Below are 14,912 nucleotides of genomic sequence, written 5' to 3' on the forward strand. Positions count from 1 at the left end.
GAACCAGATGGGATTTTAAGAACAATTGATGGCAATGTCATGGTCACCGTAATTGAGACCAGCTTTCAATTTCAGACATTACTAACTGAATTTAAATTCCACCAGCTACAACGCTGGGATTTGAATCCATAAACTCTGAGACGTTAGTCTGCGCCTCTGAATTCCTGAGCCCAGTGACATTAACATCTTACCGCTTGAAGGCAATGGAGCTTAGTTATAAAAAGCAACCACATTGCTATGAATCTGAAGTCATAGTTAGGTGAAACTGGACAAGAACAGCAGATGGCATTCAGTAATGGACACTGGTAACCAGATGTGTGATTTCCCTTAGATAATCCATTAGCTTCAACAGTCATCACTACTGAGACCAGCTTTTGAGTCATAAACTAATTGAATTTTATTTCCCCGAAGCTGCCTGGTGGGATTTGATCTTATGTCTGCGGTGATCATCCAGGTCTCTTACCATTCCAGCAATTTGCCAACTGCAGCCCTGAGTGCTGAATTCACCATGAGCTCCTTTCAGGAGGCTTAGTTGCCCTCTTAGGTAGCTGGCTAAAAATCTGCACGTGTGACTAGTATTGGAGAACCAGACAGCAATAGACACTGCAGTTTCTGCAACAGCGACCACCAAGATTAAATTGTGACCAACATGAAAAGTTTCTCTCTACACAGTATTTGCAGCACTTCTGTTCCTTTCAGATTTTTAGCCTTTAATATATTTCACTCATGCAACAATTAAATAGTAATGAGATGTTTAAAGCAAAGAAGAGTGGAAAAAATATTAGGATTTTTCTCACTGGAGCTTAGGAGGTTGAGGGGTGACTTTCTTGAAGTTTATAAAATCATGAGGGGCATAGATAAGGTGAATGACAAGGGTCTTCTCCCTAGGGTGGGAGGGGTTCAAACTCGGGGGCATATTTTTAAGGTGAGAGGAGAAAGATTGAACAAGAACATAAGGGGCAACCTTTTTACCCAGGGTGGGTTCCTGTGTGGAATGAACTGCCAGAGAAAGTGATGGATGCAGGTACAGTTACAACATTTAACATACATTTGGTTAAATGCATGAATAGGAAAGGTTTGGAGGGATATGAGCCAAACACAGGTGGGTGAGACTAGTTTATTTTGGGAACATGATCGGCATGGACTGGTTGGACAGAAGGGTCTGTTTCCGTGCTGTATGAATCTACGTCTCAAAGAGACAAATGGGCTCCAATTGCCTTCTGGTTACCTTTGAACCTGAGATTCAAATCCATGAATTGAGCTCTTAAAGGTTTCAAGATCAAGTCAATCCAATTAGCTCTCAGTAAACCTGCTTGACACTTTAAATTTGCAAAAAGAAATTAAACAAATAGAGCAAACTGAACTTCAGTGGAATATTCAAAGATTAAAGTTGTAAATTCCAGTTTATCAAAGCTTAGCACAGTCCAAGCCCAAGGCGTAAAACTTTTACTGGATGTCATTAGATTGTCATCAGCCTGGATTTGGCAAGAGCTTTGTTATCACAGCCACTCTGAGATTTTTCATCAATGTTCCAAAACTCACTGAGGAAGGGCGCTTCGGGGCAGTAGTACTGTCCCTACCTCTGAGCTTGCTCCAGAGGTGTGTCATAACATTTCTGAACAGGTTGATTTGGAAACCATCTAAAACTGAGAGTCACATTGCACACGTGAATTGTCACCTCTGTTTTAATTCTCACTTGTAATCCGGATGTGTGGTCAATCTGGCTCTGGGCTGTGGTTTACCTGAACCTTATTGTGACCAATCTGATTTCTGGTTGTAGCATGCTTTGACTGGTCACAAACCCAGTTTAGCTTCATTTTGGTACATCAACAAGTCTGAGAGACAGCATACATGAGCTGACTCTGTCAGCCCTTAGCTGGGTGGCACAGTCTCTGCCTTACAGCACCAGGGACCCAGGTTCAATTCCAGCTTTGGATGACTATCTGTGTGGAGTTTGCACATTCTCCTTGTGTCTGCGTGGGCTTCCTCTGGGTGCCCTGGTTCCCTCCCACAGCCCAAAGATGTGCAGGTTAGGCTGGATTGGCCATGCTAAATTGCCCATAATGTCAGAGATGTGCAGGCTAGGTGAGTTAACGTGGATAATGCAGGGTTTTAGGGTTGGGGTGTAGGTCTGGTTGGAATGCCCTTCAGATGGTAGGTATGGGCTGACTGGACTACATCCACACTGTAGGGATTCTATGATCTCTTTCAGAATTGTCTCTGGCACATAGTATTCTAGGGATATGTGGCTCAATGGTTAATTCAAAAGCTGCAGCAGGTGGATATTTGCCTCCTACTCTGCTGAGAGGACTGAGCTTCACTCCTGCAGTTAAGAGGCCCAGCTAGATCCTTGGGTGGCTCATTCTGAAGGAGATAGGTTGTCCATTCCTGTAAGCATAGGCTTTAGGTTTTAAATTCAGCCCTTTTCTTGGCTTCCACCAAGATTTGTATGGGTTCTTAAACCGACCGCATTCCAATAAGACAAACAGACTGTTGCATATTACGGTCTGACCTTATTTGACAGTAAATCTGAAGCCATTCAGAAAGGCATCGCAAAACAAAATTGCTTTATATATTTGGAGCTCATTAATGTGAAAAATCAAACAATGGAAACTTGGGAGGATTGACCAATTCAATGCTGTGGTTCTGTATATCACGGATTATGACTGCAATAAACTTTATTTCTGGTGTTTTAGTTGCGTTGACAAAGTTAAATGGGAAATGGACCCCGCAGAGTTGTCATATTCTCAAATGTTATTAGCGGAGATATTGTTCACTCTGATTGGCATTTCTCAATTCTTCCTTAAGTGATTCTGTTTAAAATAACTGTTCCCAGGCTGCCACTATCAGACAATGTGGAGCAACTCATTGACTTCAAGAGAAATTAAAGTAAGTAGATACTTTAATATAATTCGCAAAGACCTATTTTACACCGTTGCTAAAGAGTCAGGATGTATTGCTCTCAGTGTAGAATCATCCTGTACAGCATGTTGATAGCTCGGCATATGCCTCATAATTGATAAACTCACCAGAGGTGGGCTTCGATGCCAAAAAGGACAACAGGAACAGGCCAGATGGGAGCGAATTACTGCAGACGCTGGAATCTGTACTGAAAACAAAAAATGCTGGGGATCACAGCAAGTCAGGCAGCATCTGTGGAGAACAGAGCAAACTAATGAAGAAGAGTCATCTAGACTCAAAACATTACTTTGCTCTCTTTCCTCGGATGCTGCCTGACCCGTTGTGATTTCCAGCACTTTTTGTTTTCAGTCCAGGTACAGGTCACCCAGCCCCACTGCTCCATACCAGTGTTAATGCTCTATTTGAATCTCCTCCATGCTGTAATGCTCATCTTAGCCTGCCATTATGTCCTTCTATTCTCGTGCTTGTCTCAGCTCCCTCTTAGATCCATTCATGCTCTTTACTTCCATCACTGCCTGCTACAGCAAGCTCCACATTGTCTCCATTCCCTGGCTAAATAGATATCTCTTGGATTCCCGGCTGGATTCATTGCTGACCATTTTGTAATTACGACCACAGTTTTGGATTCCCTTGCAAATGGAAACCCCTTTTCTAACACTATCAGATTTTTAAAATCTCCATCAGGTCAACAAAGTCAAAATGAAAATGTTGAAACCAATGTACAAGGCAACATAAGAGAAAGGTCCTTTAGCATAATCCAGTAATCTCCTTTCTTTGCATTTGAGATTGTAAGGCTGTTTAGATGAACTGAAATTCCCTGAAAGGAATTTGAAGAGTCATACCGGACTCAAAATGTTAACTGTTTCTCTCTCAACAGATGCTGCCAGACTTGCTGAGTTTCTCCAGCATTTCCAATTTTTTATTTCAGATCTCCAGCATCCTCAGGGCCTTGCTTTTATTTATATATTCCATATAAATACTTGCTCAATTGCCTTTGAAATATAGGCTCACATTCCATTTACCTTCTCTATAATGAGCTAGCTTTTTGTACATGGGTGGTGCCTACACAGAATGAACTGCCCAAGGCAGTGGTAGAGGTGGGTACAATTACAACATTTGGACAGGTACATGAATAGGAAAGGTTTAGAGGGATATGGGCCAAATGCTAGCAAATAGATCATGGAATCCCTATAGTGTGGAAACAGGCCCTTTGGCCCAACAAGTCAACACCAACTCTCAGAGCATCCCACCCAGACACATCACCCTGTAACCCACCTAATTTCCACATGCAATTTAGCATGGCCAATCCTCCTATGCTGCACAACTTTTTGACTGCAGGAGGAAACCGGAGCACCCGGAGGAAACCCACACAGGTACAGGGAGAATGTTTATGTGGAGTTTGCATAGGCACCCGAGGGTGGAATTGAACCTGGGTCTCCGGCACCATGAGCCAGCAGTGCTAACCACTGATCCACCATGCCACCCTTCATATAAAACTTGTTCAGTTTAGAAAAACTGGTCAGCATGGGAGAGTTGGACTGAAGGGTCTGCTTCTAAGCTGTTATGACTCTATATCCACGGACCCCCGTGTCCTTCTGTGCTTATGGCTTTCTGCAGTTTTTTTCCTTTTTTTAAAAATAATAGTGAACAATATAAGAGACTGAAGCTTGGGTGTCATCTAAGAATGGTGACTTTTCCAATGTACTTTGTTCTGCCCTGTCCTATACACTGGACTCTCCTTCATGTGTGTTGCCAGACCTGCTGAGTCTCTTGAGCATTCTCTGCTTGTTTCAATCAGGCTTTTAAAATTGGCTGGGCCCTTGAACTGAGGTCATCCGTAAGACACCAACTAATTTGTCCATTTCAAAGTTAAACTTTATTGTTTGGTAACACAAAAAAAAACATGCGCACTCACACTGAACAGTCTTGTTTTTTTTTTCCCCTTTAAGTATCAGTATGTTTAAATGTAAAAAGGAGTGTCCTGTCACAACATTACAACTCGCCCGACGTCTTTACGACGTGGAAAAGGGTGACATTGTAGAGAACCTGGTGACCATTATTCCAGGTATAAAGAACTCGATCTCTCGGGTTGTAGTCCAGCATGGATATGTGTGAGTACTGGTTGTGGAATGGGATATCAGTGTACTCGTAGCTTGATGTGTTGGTGTAATAGGCAAAGTAAATCTTGGCGCCGGCGAGGTGGGAGTTTGTCACGTACAGAGTGCCGCAGATCACAAAGGACTCACCGGCGCTGCGCTTGGGATAGCCCGTGTCCCAGCTCTGGAGGATCTCCAGCGTCTGGGAGTCCAGCCGGCTGATGACGATGTTGCCCGCGTTCTGGTTGGTGGTGTAGACGGCCCACAGGCCGCTCTCGTCCACCATCAGGTCTATGTCGGAGAAGCCTCCCCACGAGTAGGGGTAGGTGTTGTTGTAGCCCGCCCCGTCCAGGCTCCGCTGGACCAGGATGCTGCGCGACCGGAAGTGGTACCTGATGACGATGTTGCTCTGGTACTTGTTGTAGTACAGCGAGCCGTTGAAGACCACGTGACCCGTTCCCGCCCAAGGGTGAGGCAGGCGGTAGATGACGAACTTCTCCCCCTTGACGAAGTCGTTGAAGGAGCGGAACTCGCGCACCGTCCGACCGTTCAGGTAGCCGTCCATGTACCACAACTGTGTGTGTGTTTTTTTTTTATAAAAATAAAACAAACAAACGGAACGGTGTGAACACAACAACGTTAAAGGCAGACTAACGGCCTGGTGATATCAAGGTGCGGAGCTGGATGGACGCAGCAGGCCAGGCCAGGCCAGGCAGCATCGGAGGAGACTGCTGTGTTCCTCCAGCTCCGCACCTTGTTATCCTAGACTCCAGCATCGGCAGTTCCTGCTATCCTCTGGCCTAGTGATACCGTCGCTAGATTATTAACCCAGGTTCAAATTATGCCCACGGCAGAGGGTGCAACTGGAATCCAGTTAAAGATCTGGGATTATGAGTCTAATGATGGAACACCCCATCCCACTCACTTATGTCTTCGTTGGAGCAAAATCTGCCACCCCTACCTACATGTGACTCCAGACCCAAAGCAACATGGTTGACTCTTAACTACCCCCGGAAATGGCCTCAGTGGCCACTCAATCACTGCAATATCTGAGCATAGACTACAGTAGTGCAAGTCTAACAATTTAGCAAAGGCAACTAGGTCCAGGGAATGCAGCAACACCCAAAAATTATTTTTTTAAAAAATTGGGAATAGCATTGCAGAATCAAGGAATAACAGCCAGGATCCGCAGATCACTGTATCCCCCATTAAATTCTCATGATAGTAGTCTGTTCCAAAAAAACCCTGTTCACTTTTTTAATCTTCCAGATTCTGAATGACCCACATATCTTTCCTTCAACTGTGACTGTATATTACTTTAGCAGAGAGCGCATTGTAGGAGCCAGGTTAACAGCAGAACCTGGGGTTTGTACATCTTTAGTTCAAATAAAAGTCCTGAAAAATATCACTCAAACTGACCAAGGCTTTGGGAAATGTGGTTGCTTATCTGCAACATTATTGACCTTGGGTGTTAGAGATCCCAAATGTTTTGAATTTACCAATTCCTGTACATCCTTGTAGCTGCCTGATGTTCTTTGTTCGATCCTTCTTTGTCTCCTCGCAGTGGAAGTTCCAAAAAATAGTTTAGAAATCATGAATTATGAATGTTGGTTTATTGCCAGTCATATGACATTGGCAGGAAAGTCCTGATGAACTCCTCCTAGAGCTTCTTTGAAAAATTAAGAGTATGCGTGACTAAAATTCACACACTACACATGGATTCCACAGGGATCTGTACTGGATTTCTGCTGTTTGTGATATAATTATATGACTTGGATGAAGATGCAGATGGGTGGGTTAGTAAGTTTGCAGACGATACAAAGATCAGTGGAGTTGTGAATAGTGTAGAAGGTTGTCAAAGGATACAGTGGTATATAAATCAGTTGCAGGTATGGGCAGAGAAATGGCAGATGAAGTTTAATTTGTGTAAGTGTGAGCTGCCGCACTTTGGAAGATCAAATGTTAAGGAAAAGGATACAGTTATTTGCAGAACAGCATTGATGTACAGAGGGATCTTGGGGTTCAAGTCCATAGCAGCCTGAAAGTGGTCATGCAAGTAGATAGGGTGGTGGTCAAGGCATGTGGCATGCTTGCCTTTATTGGCCAGGGAGTTGAGTACAAGAGCCAGGATGTCATGTTGCAGCTTTATATGACTTTGGTTAGGCCATACTTAGAATATTGCGTTCACTTCTCATTGCCACATTACAGGAAGGATGTGGATGCTTTGGAGAGGGTGTAAAAGAGGTTTACCAGGATGCTGCCTAGATTAGAGGCTATGAACTATAAGGAGAGGCTAGAAAAACTCAGGTGGTTTTCTCTGGAGCGGTGGAGGCTGAGGGGAGACCTGATAGAAGTCTATAAAATTGAGATGCATAAATAGGGTTGATGGTCCGAATCTTTTTTCCAGAGTTGAAATGTCTGAAACTAGGGGCATGCATTTAAGCTGAGAGGGGAAGATTCAAAGGAGATGTGAGGGGCAAGTTTTTGACATAGTGATAGGAGTGTGAAATGCACTGTTAAGGGTGGTGGTGGAGGCAGATACAATAGGGGCATTTAAGGGACTTTTAGATAAGAACATAAATATGCAAGGAATGGAGCGATATGGACCAAGGGCAGGCAGAAGGCATTAGTTTAATTTGGCGTCATGTTCGGGGCCCATTCCTGTAGTGTACAGTTGTATGTTCTAACTATCACCTACCTGGGCAACATCAGGTGTCTTCCCATACTGAGTTCGATGACCTTGGAGTAATGGCTGGGCAAGCTGTCCTGTTTCAAATCAAGGCTGATACTAGTGCAGTACTGAGGGAGTGCTGCAATGGTCAGAGGCGCTGTCTTTCAGATGAGACATTAAACCGAGGTCCTGTCTACTTTCTCGGGTAGATCTAGATGGCACTTTTTGGATCAAGAGCCAGTGTTTGTCCTTCAACCAACATCCCGTTAAGAAAGCCCAAGATATTCTTCTCATTCTTGTATTGCAGTTTTGGGGAGGTTGCTGTGTACAAATTGCTGATTTTCCTACATTACAGCAGCGATTACAGATTAAAGATTGATTATAAAACATTTCAGCAGGACATCAGGAGTGCATGAAAAGCAGTATTTAAATGCACATCCTGCATTCTCAGTCTTTGGTTTTCTTATCTATTCCATATTCCTGACTTGAGTGTGCAAGTGGGGTTTTAAGAGAGGGTGAGGATGTTGATTAGCTTAGATGTCTGGTTTGTGATGCAGATTGATACCAAAGGCACAAATTAAATTCCCACACTCGTTGAAGTCACCACGAAGGACTCTCCTTCTCAACCTCTCCCCTCGCCTGAGGTGTGCTGACCCTCAGGTTAAACCACCACCAGTCATGGCTCTTTAATGAGAGAGAGCAGTTCTATATTTCTCTGGGACTGTGACAACATTTCCTTGGACACTGGATCAGCTTGGCACTAAGGCAGATTGCTAACTCTCTCTCACTCTGACCTTGCAGGTGATGTGCTAACCTGAAGTCCGTGAAGGTATCTGGTTCCATTGCCATCACAATGTCCAATAACATTAGAGGCGTCATAACAAATGGCAACACAGATGATCTTTGTACTAGAAGGAAAGTGACCTAATTAGGAAAAACAATGGCTTTTAAATGACTGATAATCTATCTTAAATGAGGAGAGGTGGAGTATTCACTTGCCCACACAGGAGGATGCCATTCAGTCCATTAAGCCCTTCTGAGGAAGGGTCACCGGACCTGAAACATTAACTCTGTTTACTCCTTCACAGATGCTGCCAGATCTGCTGAGCTTTTCCAGCAACTTTGTTTTTGTGTCCATTGAGCCAGTTTGGCCCATCATTTAGATCACGGCTGGTGTTTTCTTCAGAAACTAATTAGTCATTTGATAATTGTTCAAAGCTTGCAAGGAAACAAGCTGCACAGAGAAAGAAGGGAGCTGGTGAGCGCTTTCAGGCCAAATCCACTGAGATTCAAAGGCATTCTGTTCCGTTTTGATATCAGTACAATGTTGAACAGTAAGGATGAATTAATTCCCCAAACTAATTTTGATGCTTAACCACACACCAGTCTGACTAATAAGCTCGATGTGTTGTTGGTTTTAAGATCTGAGTGGCTGGCAGTCTAAATGTTTTTGCTAACTTTTTCCTATTGGGTGCCAACAGAGCTGTTACTTTTACAAGTGGGAGTTTGGCTTGATCGACGCTGTCTTGTAAGACTCCTGGCCCCTTTGGAAAAGCGTCAGGCCAATGCTTCCTCAAATTTCATTAGACCATGATCACTCACAACCAATGCATGGACACCAGGAGGATGGCAGAAGAGAGTAGATTTTTCAGTACAACAAACATCTTCGTACTACCCCGTGTTCATAGTCCACACCCACCTCCTCCCATCCTCTTCATCTCAGCCTCAGTGAATAAGGGGGCACTCATTTAAAACTGAGATGTGAAGGAATTGCTTCTCCCAGAGGGTAATGAATGTCTGGATCTCTCTATTGCAGAGAATCATCGAGGTTAGATCACTGGAAGTATTTAAAAGGGAGAGAGAGAGTTGTGAAATATTGGGAGTTGATATAAGGAACTGACATGGAAGAGGACTTTTCACCTGGAACAGATGTTATAGAAGAGTGGGACAGTTATGATAAGCTGAATGGCCTACTCTTGCTCCTATTTCTTACATTTTTATGTTTCAGACAGCAGTCATAAGGTTGTTGGCGTGCTCGCAATAGAAACAATTGCTCACAAGAATTGGAAAAATCTGGGTTAGACAGATGTGTGCAATGGCATACCAGAGTGGCATGCTAGAAGTAGATTGTTTCTGACATTTGGACTCGATAAAATGCAGAGACGGCTCCTCTCCTGGAGAATTTGATGCGGTAGTAATGGAGGAAGCCACAATCTGCATCCAGTTCGTGTGTGCTTTAACTGCAGTTGGGCAGAACAAGGGGACCTTTTATCCTGTACCTGATGCCATATTTATCCTGCCCTTTGAAAGTGGAAGCTACTTGATTTCCTAAACTACATTGTGTGCTGTCTTGAGGAGCACAATTCTCCTTCTGCCAAAATAATACAAGAAATCCATTTATTACTGGCACACAACTGTGCAGTGAGTACTATAGACCAGAAGTGACTCCATAATCTAATAGCAGCATCTCCATGAGCTGAGCTTCCCAAGAATGTGAAAGCTCTAAGTAGAACAGAAATACTATTCCTTTGTGGCCCATAAGGGAGTGTCACTCACCATTCGTCTGTAAAGGTTTAATTTACTGCGTCTCCTAAACACTAAAACATTGTGATATTAATTAGTATCAACCAGGCGAGGTTAGATTAGTCAACAATTTAGCATCAGTGGCATCATTCACTGTTATAATTACTGATGTAGAATATGTAAGAACAACCTATTAATCCCACTGTCGGAACATAAACCATTGCAGTGTCATCAGTAATATATAAATTAATTACCTCAAGCTCACCATGAATGCTAAATGGGTCATTACCAGGGAAGTTATTGCAAAAGACACAATAATAAATGCAGTCAGCTGCTCAAAATGAGTGACATCCCTAACGCTAAAAGATTAATATTCTATTAGTGATCACCAGAGTAAAATAGCTTTGACTGCTGGAAATATAGGAAACTGTGTGATGTCTGTTACTTTTGGTTCACCATATTCTCTACAGGTGAGGAAGGTCCTATAGTAGGACATCTGTTCTACAGGTGAGGAAGGTCATAGGGTACAAAATTGGTTCTTTCTATCCTTTCAATTCCACATGATCTTCTCTCAGCTTACTAGATCTGAGTCCAGGCAGGTCAGCACATTGGCAGGGAGGGGCCCAGAAGCAATGATTCTCATTGGCTCTTCAATGATTGCTCGCTGTGTTAGTTGTGTCATATCACAGACTAATATCTGTAATCAACTAACATTTATCTGGTTGCTAACAGCTAAACCTGGCATGAGCTACTGAGGCAAGAGTCCTGAAATATGAGACTTTCAAGTCGTACAGATGTCAGTATTGCTGAAAAGCACCATATTTGTGAAAACTTTTTGTTTGCTATTGGTATTCTTGAAAACTGTCCTGACAATATTAAGGGAAAACAGCAACTATACTGTGTGAGAGGAGAATGTTGATTAGTTGGCAGGTGGACTCTGAATGGTTAAGGCGTTGCCTAGGGGAATGCACTTGTTGGATGATGACTGACAATTAACTGCCAAACTTTGCTTAAATTTAAATGAATGAGGTCGACTCTGATCAGCATTGCCCTGAGAAATGAACCAATGAATGGCAGTGACCTATTTGTTGGGTTGAAATAGGTTCCATATGTGCAAAGAACCAGGGCCCTATGTATTAACATAAGTAATCTCCAACACCCAAAATGTACCACATTGTAAGTCCAACTTGCAACTTCAAATTGGTTGTCAATGTAATTCTTAGCACACTCGGGATGGTTTAGCAAATGCTGTCTAATTACAGGTTCATAATTGTGGAAAACCTTTTAATGGAAATAATGAAGGGGCAGGTCTTTAAGATTCTAAGTGAATAATACTTAAACCAAATGGCAGAGGAATTGTTCTTTTCCCCCGACAGCATCCCGGATTCTTCTCCAAATAACCCCTTCAGTTGCACATGTACCATCTTGGTCACTGTACATTCCACCCAGTTCACTAAATAAACCAGTAAACTCTCTCTGCTGGTCACATGTGTAATTAGCCGGTCTAAGCCACAAGGCAACCGTGTCAAACCATCGTTTCTGTACCGCAACATCCTTCTAATTGGTCAAGTTCAGTTCGATCTGGTCCGGTCCACCTACCCGATTCTCTGTGCTCGACGCCAGAGTGTCGGTCATCCATGCCCCAAAGCGGGAGCCCGAAGCCCGGACAGTGAATGGGTTGCTGATCCCCGTTAGCTTCCCACAGCCTGCAGGATAACATAATGGATAAATTTACCTTGCCCTAGATCAGGTCACCAGTCATTCAAATGTTCAGTTCTTTTTGGGAAGGTCCAAGAGAACCTCACAGAGTGAGGTAGAGAACAGGCCGAAAGCAGGCAAGGCCTTTCAAATTAAACTGGCTTAGGGTAAATGTTGGCCATTAGTGAAGTCAAAAAGAGGATGGGCAATGCATTTTACATCCAACCTGACAGGAGGGATGGTAGTGAAGGAATGGTGTAAGGGGAGGAGTGCTGGAGGGGGCTGTGTAGATGAGGAGTGAATGGTGTAAGGAGATGGGAGAGTAATGGGAAGGGGAGGGTGGAATAGTGTAAGGGAAGGGGGAATGGTGTAAGGGAAGGGGGAAATGATGGTGAGGGGAGTGGAAGGAGCTGGGGTACACAGTTATCCAGATGACTGATTACTCTAAATGTGGGCAGGGACATGAAATAAACCAGTGCTAACCTCCTGCTGGCCAGACAGCAAGCACTGGAACCTTGTGCCAGTGTTAACTTGCCACTGAAGCAATCCAAACCATGCAATAACAAAAGAGTCCTAGAAAGTGAGGGAGGTGAGTGTTGATACAAAGAAGCCTTTACCCAGTTTCTGCATACAGGCATGGAGTCTCTGCTCAAGAAGCATGACTCGGTGCTGTAGTTCCTCATAGTCATAGGCACCCATTTCTTCCTGGATTCCCAGCAGGACCACCGAGAGGTTCCGAACTTCTTCCTTTAACTTTAGAATCAATCTGGCATCCGATTTGTATTGATCGAGGACTGGTATCAGTGGCAACAATTCATTCATCTTCTCCTTTAGTTCCTGTCAAATGCCAAGACAGTTTGCTGAATCAGTTTCTGTTCACAATAAATACTCTAATCCATCAGAGTAATAGCTCACCCTTTCCTTTCACTCTGTTACTTCAATCGTTTGTATCGCTCAAATCAGTTTCATCTAGAAACACTGAGGTCCGGATATCAATTAACATTGAGGCCATGACCAGGTTAAAGCAGATTGCTAAAGCATTACCAGATGAGGTAACCAGACACCCCACAAAGTTAACAGGATATTGTACTGGATAACCAGTGCTAGTTAAATAGAAACATAGAAAATAAGAACAGGAATAGACCGTAAGCAGCTAATGCCCATTAGGGAAGGAGACTGTTGCAAGCCTTACCTGGTCTGGCCTACACATGACTCCAGACCCTCAGCAATATGATTGCTCTCAACTGCCCTCTGGCCAATTCGGGATGGGCAATAAATGCTGGCCTAGTCAGCCACCCTGGGAATGATTGAAAAATAATTCAGCCCTTTTGAGCCAGCTCCACCATTCAATATGATCATTCCTGATTATCCAACTCAGTCCCCTGTTCCCTCTTTCTCCTTATACCCTTTGATCCCTTTAGCCCCAGGAACTACATCTCTCTCCTTCTTGAAAATATTCAATGTTTTGGTCTCAACCGCTTTCTGTGGCAGAGAATTCCACAGGTTCCCAGCTCACTGGGTGAAGACATTTCTCCTCATCTCAGTCCTAAATGGCCTATCCTTTATCCTTAGACTGTGACTCCCTAGTTTGGGACTCTCCAGTCATCAGGAACATCCTTCCTGTGTTTACTCTGTCTAGTCCTGTTAGGGAGATAACATAGGTGTATCTGAGAAGAAGCTGGATAAATGCCTGATGGAGAAAGGAATGGAAAGTTACGGTGATTGGGTGACATGATGAAGGTGTGTGGAAACTCATGTGGAGCTTAAACCACTATCTCACATCACCACACTGTAAAAGGAAGTCACTCACTATCCTCACCTCCTTCATTGCCTCATTTCACTCACTGTCCCCCCTCGCTGCCTCGTTTCTGTCACTGTTCTCTCCTCACTTCCTCCCTCGCTGCCTTCTTTCACACACTGCCCTCCTCGCTGCCTCATTTCACTATTTCCCCCCTCACTGTCCCCTCATTGCTTCATTTGCCATCTTGCTCCCTTCCACTTGCCTTCCTGTTCCTTTGCCCTTGTGGAGCTATAGACAGTGAGGGGAACAGGGTGATGAGCTGGAGCGCGTTGCTGAGGGGTCAGTACTTCCTTTTAATTAAGGTATTGACGTTTCACAGAACCAAAAGGATGATGATATTGATTACCCATGCTGTTACTGAATGGCAGAATTGGTTTGAGAGGTTGAAAGACACATAGCTTAGGGGAAGCTGCATAGAACTACTCTTGAGCAGAGGAGCTCAGATAACATTGAGTGCTAACCTCGTAGGCAGTACGGCAGTCTGGGTACAAGACCCAGGGACCAGTGAGGTGTTGATCCTTATCTCTGAAAACCCCTCCAGTACCACAGTCCTCCAAGATACCTCCCAACCTCTGTGTCCCCAGTCACAATTGCTCCATCATTTTTGGCCGTACCTCAGGTGCCAAAACGCCAAGCTCTGGACTTCCATCCCTCCACCCCTAGCCCATTCCTTCTTCCTTTCAAATACTTAAGACCTGCTGTATTGGCCAAGCCTTTGGTCGACTGAATGTATATCTCCTTAAGTGGCCCAGGCATAAGTTTCATTTTGCTAATTGTTCTAGACCTTGATCTTCATGTCATGTTAATATGCAGTAGGTGCACTATAAGTTGTTGGTGATGGGCATAATGTAGGGAATTCAGTGAGGCCTCTTAGACCTATAACCTTTGGTGCCTTGAGGAAAATTGATGCCCAGACTCTTCCCCCCGCAATGACTGCATAAGCAAACTGATCTTGTAAACAGACCAGCACAGAGATGGTGGGACACTGGTAATTAGCCCAGGCTAATTGTTGGAGCTTACGGGTTCAAATCCAGCCCTGGCAATTTGTGGAATTTAAATTTAATTAATAAATCCTGAATTCAAAACTTGACATCAATAATGGTGTTACCTGCTTATCAAGGGGACTCTGCTGTCGTTACCTTTTTAATTCATTAGTTGAGGGCCTTGCTGGCTGAGCCAGCATTTATTGCCCAGAGAGCAG

The 14,912-nt window shown here is 43.8% G+C and overlaps 1 protein-coding gene across 2 annotated transcripts in view; it reads right to left on the reverse strand.

Annotated features, from left to right (window-relative positions):
* olfm2a (olfactomedin 2a) overlaps nucleotides 1–14,912 on the reverse strand; it is a 132,626-nt gene that overhangs the window by 9,862 nt on the left and 107,852 nt on the right. The window contains exons 4-6 of one of the 2 annotated variants that reach the window (XM_048618112.1): nucleotides 12,528–12,747; nucleotides 11,812–11,918; nucleotides 5,169–5,592 (exon numbers count right to left, since the gene is read on the reverse strand). In XM_048618112.1, coding sequence (XP_048474069.1) covers nucleotides 5,169–5,592; nucleotides 11,812–11,918; nucleotides 12,528–12,747 — 751 coding nt within the window. Of the gene's footprint in view, nucleotides 1–4,656; nucleotides 5,593–11,811; nucleotides 11,919–12,527; nucleotides 12,748–14,912 lie in introns of those variants that run through there. The other variant, XM_020529143.2, reaches the window with a different exon arrangement.

This window comes from Rhincodon typus, chromosome 38 (assembly GCF_021869965.1).
Source record: "Rhincodon typus isolate 14 chromosome 38, sRhiTyp1.1, whole genome shotgun sequence".
NCBI lineage: Eukaryota > Metazoa > Chordata > Chondrichthyes > Orectolobiformes > Rhincodontidae > Rhincodon > Rhincodon typus.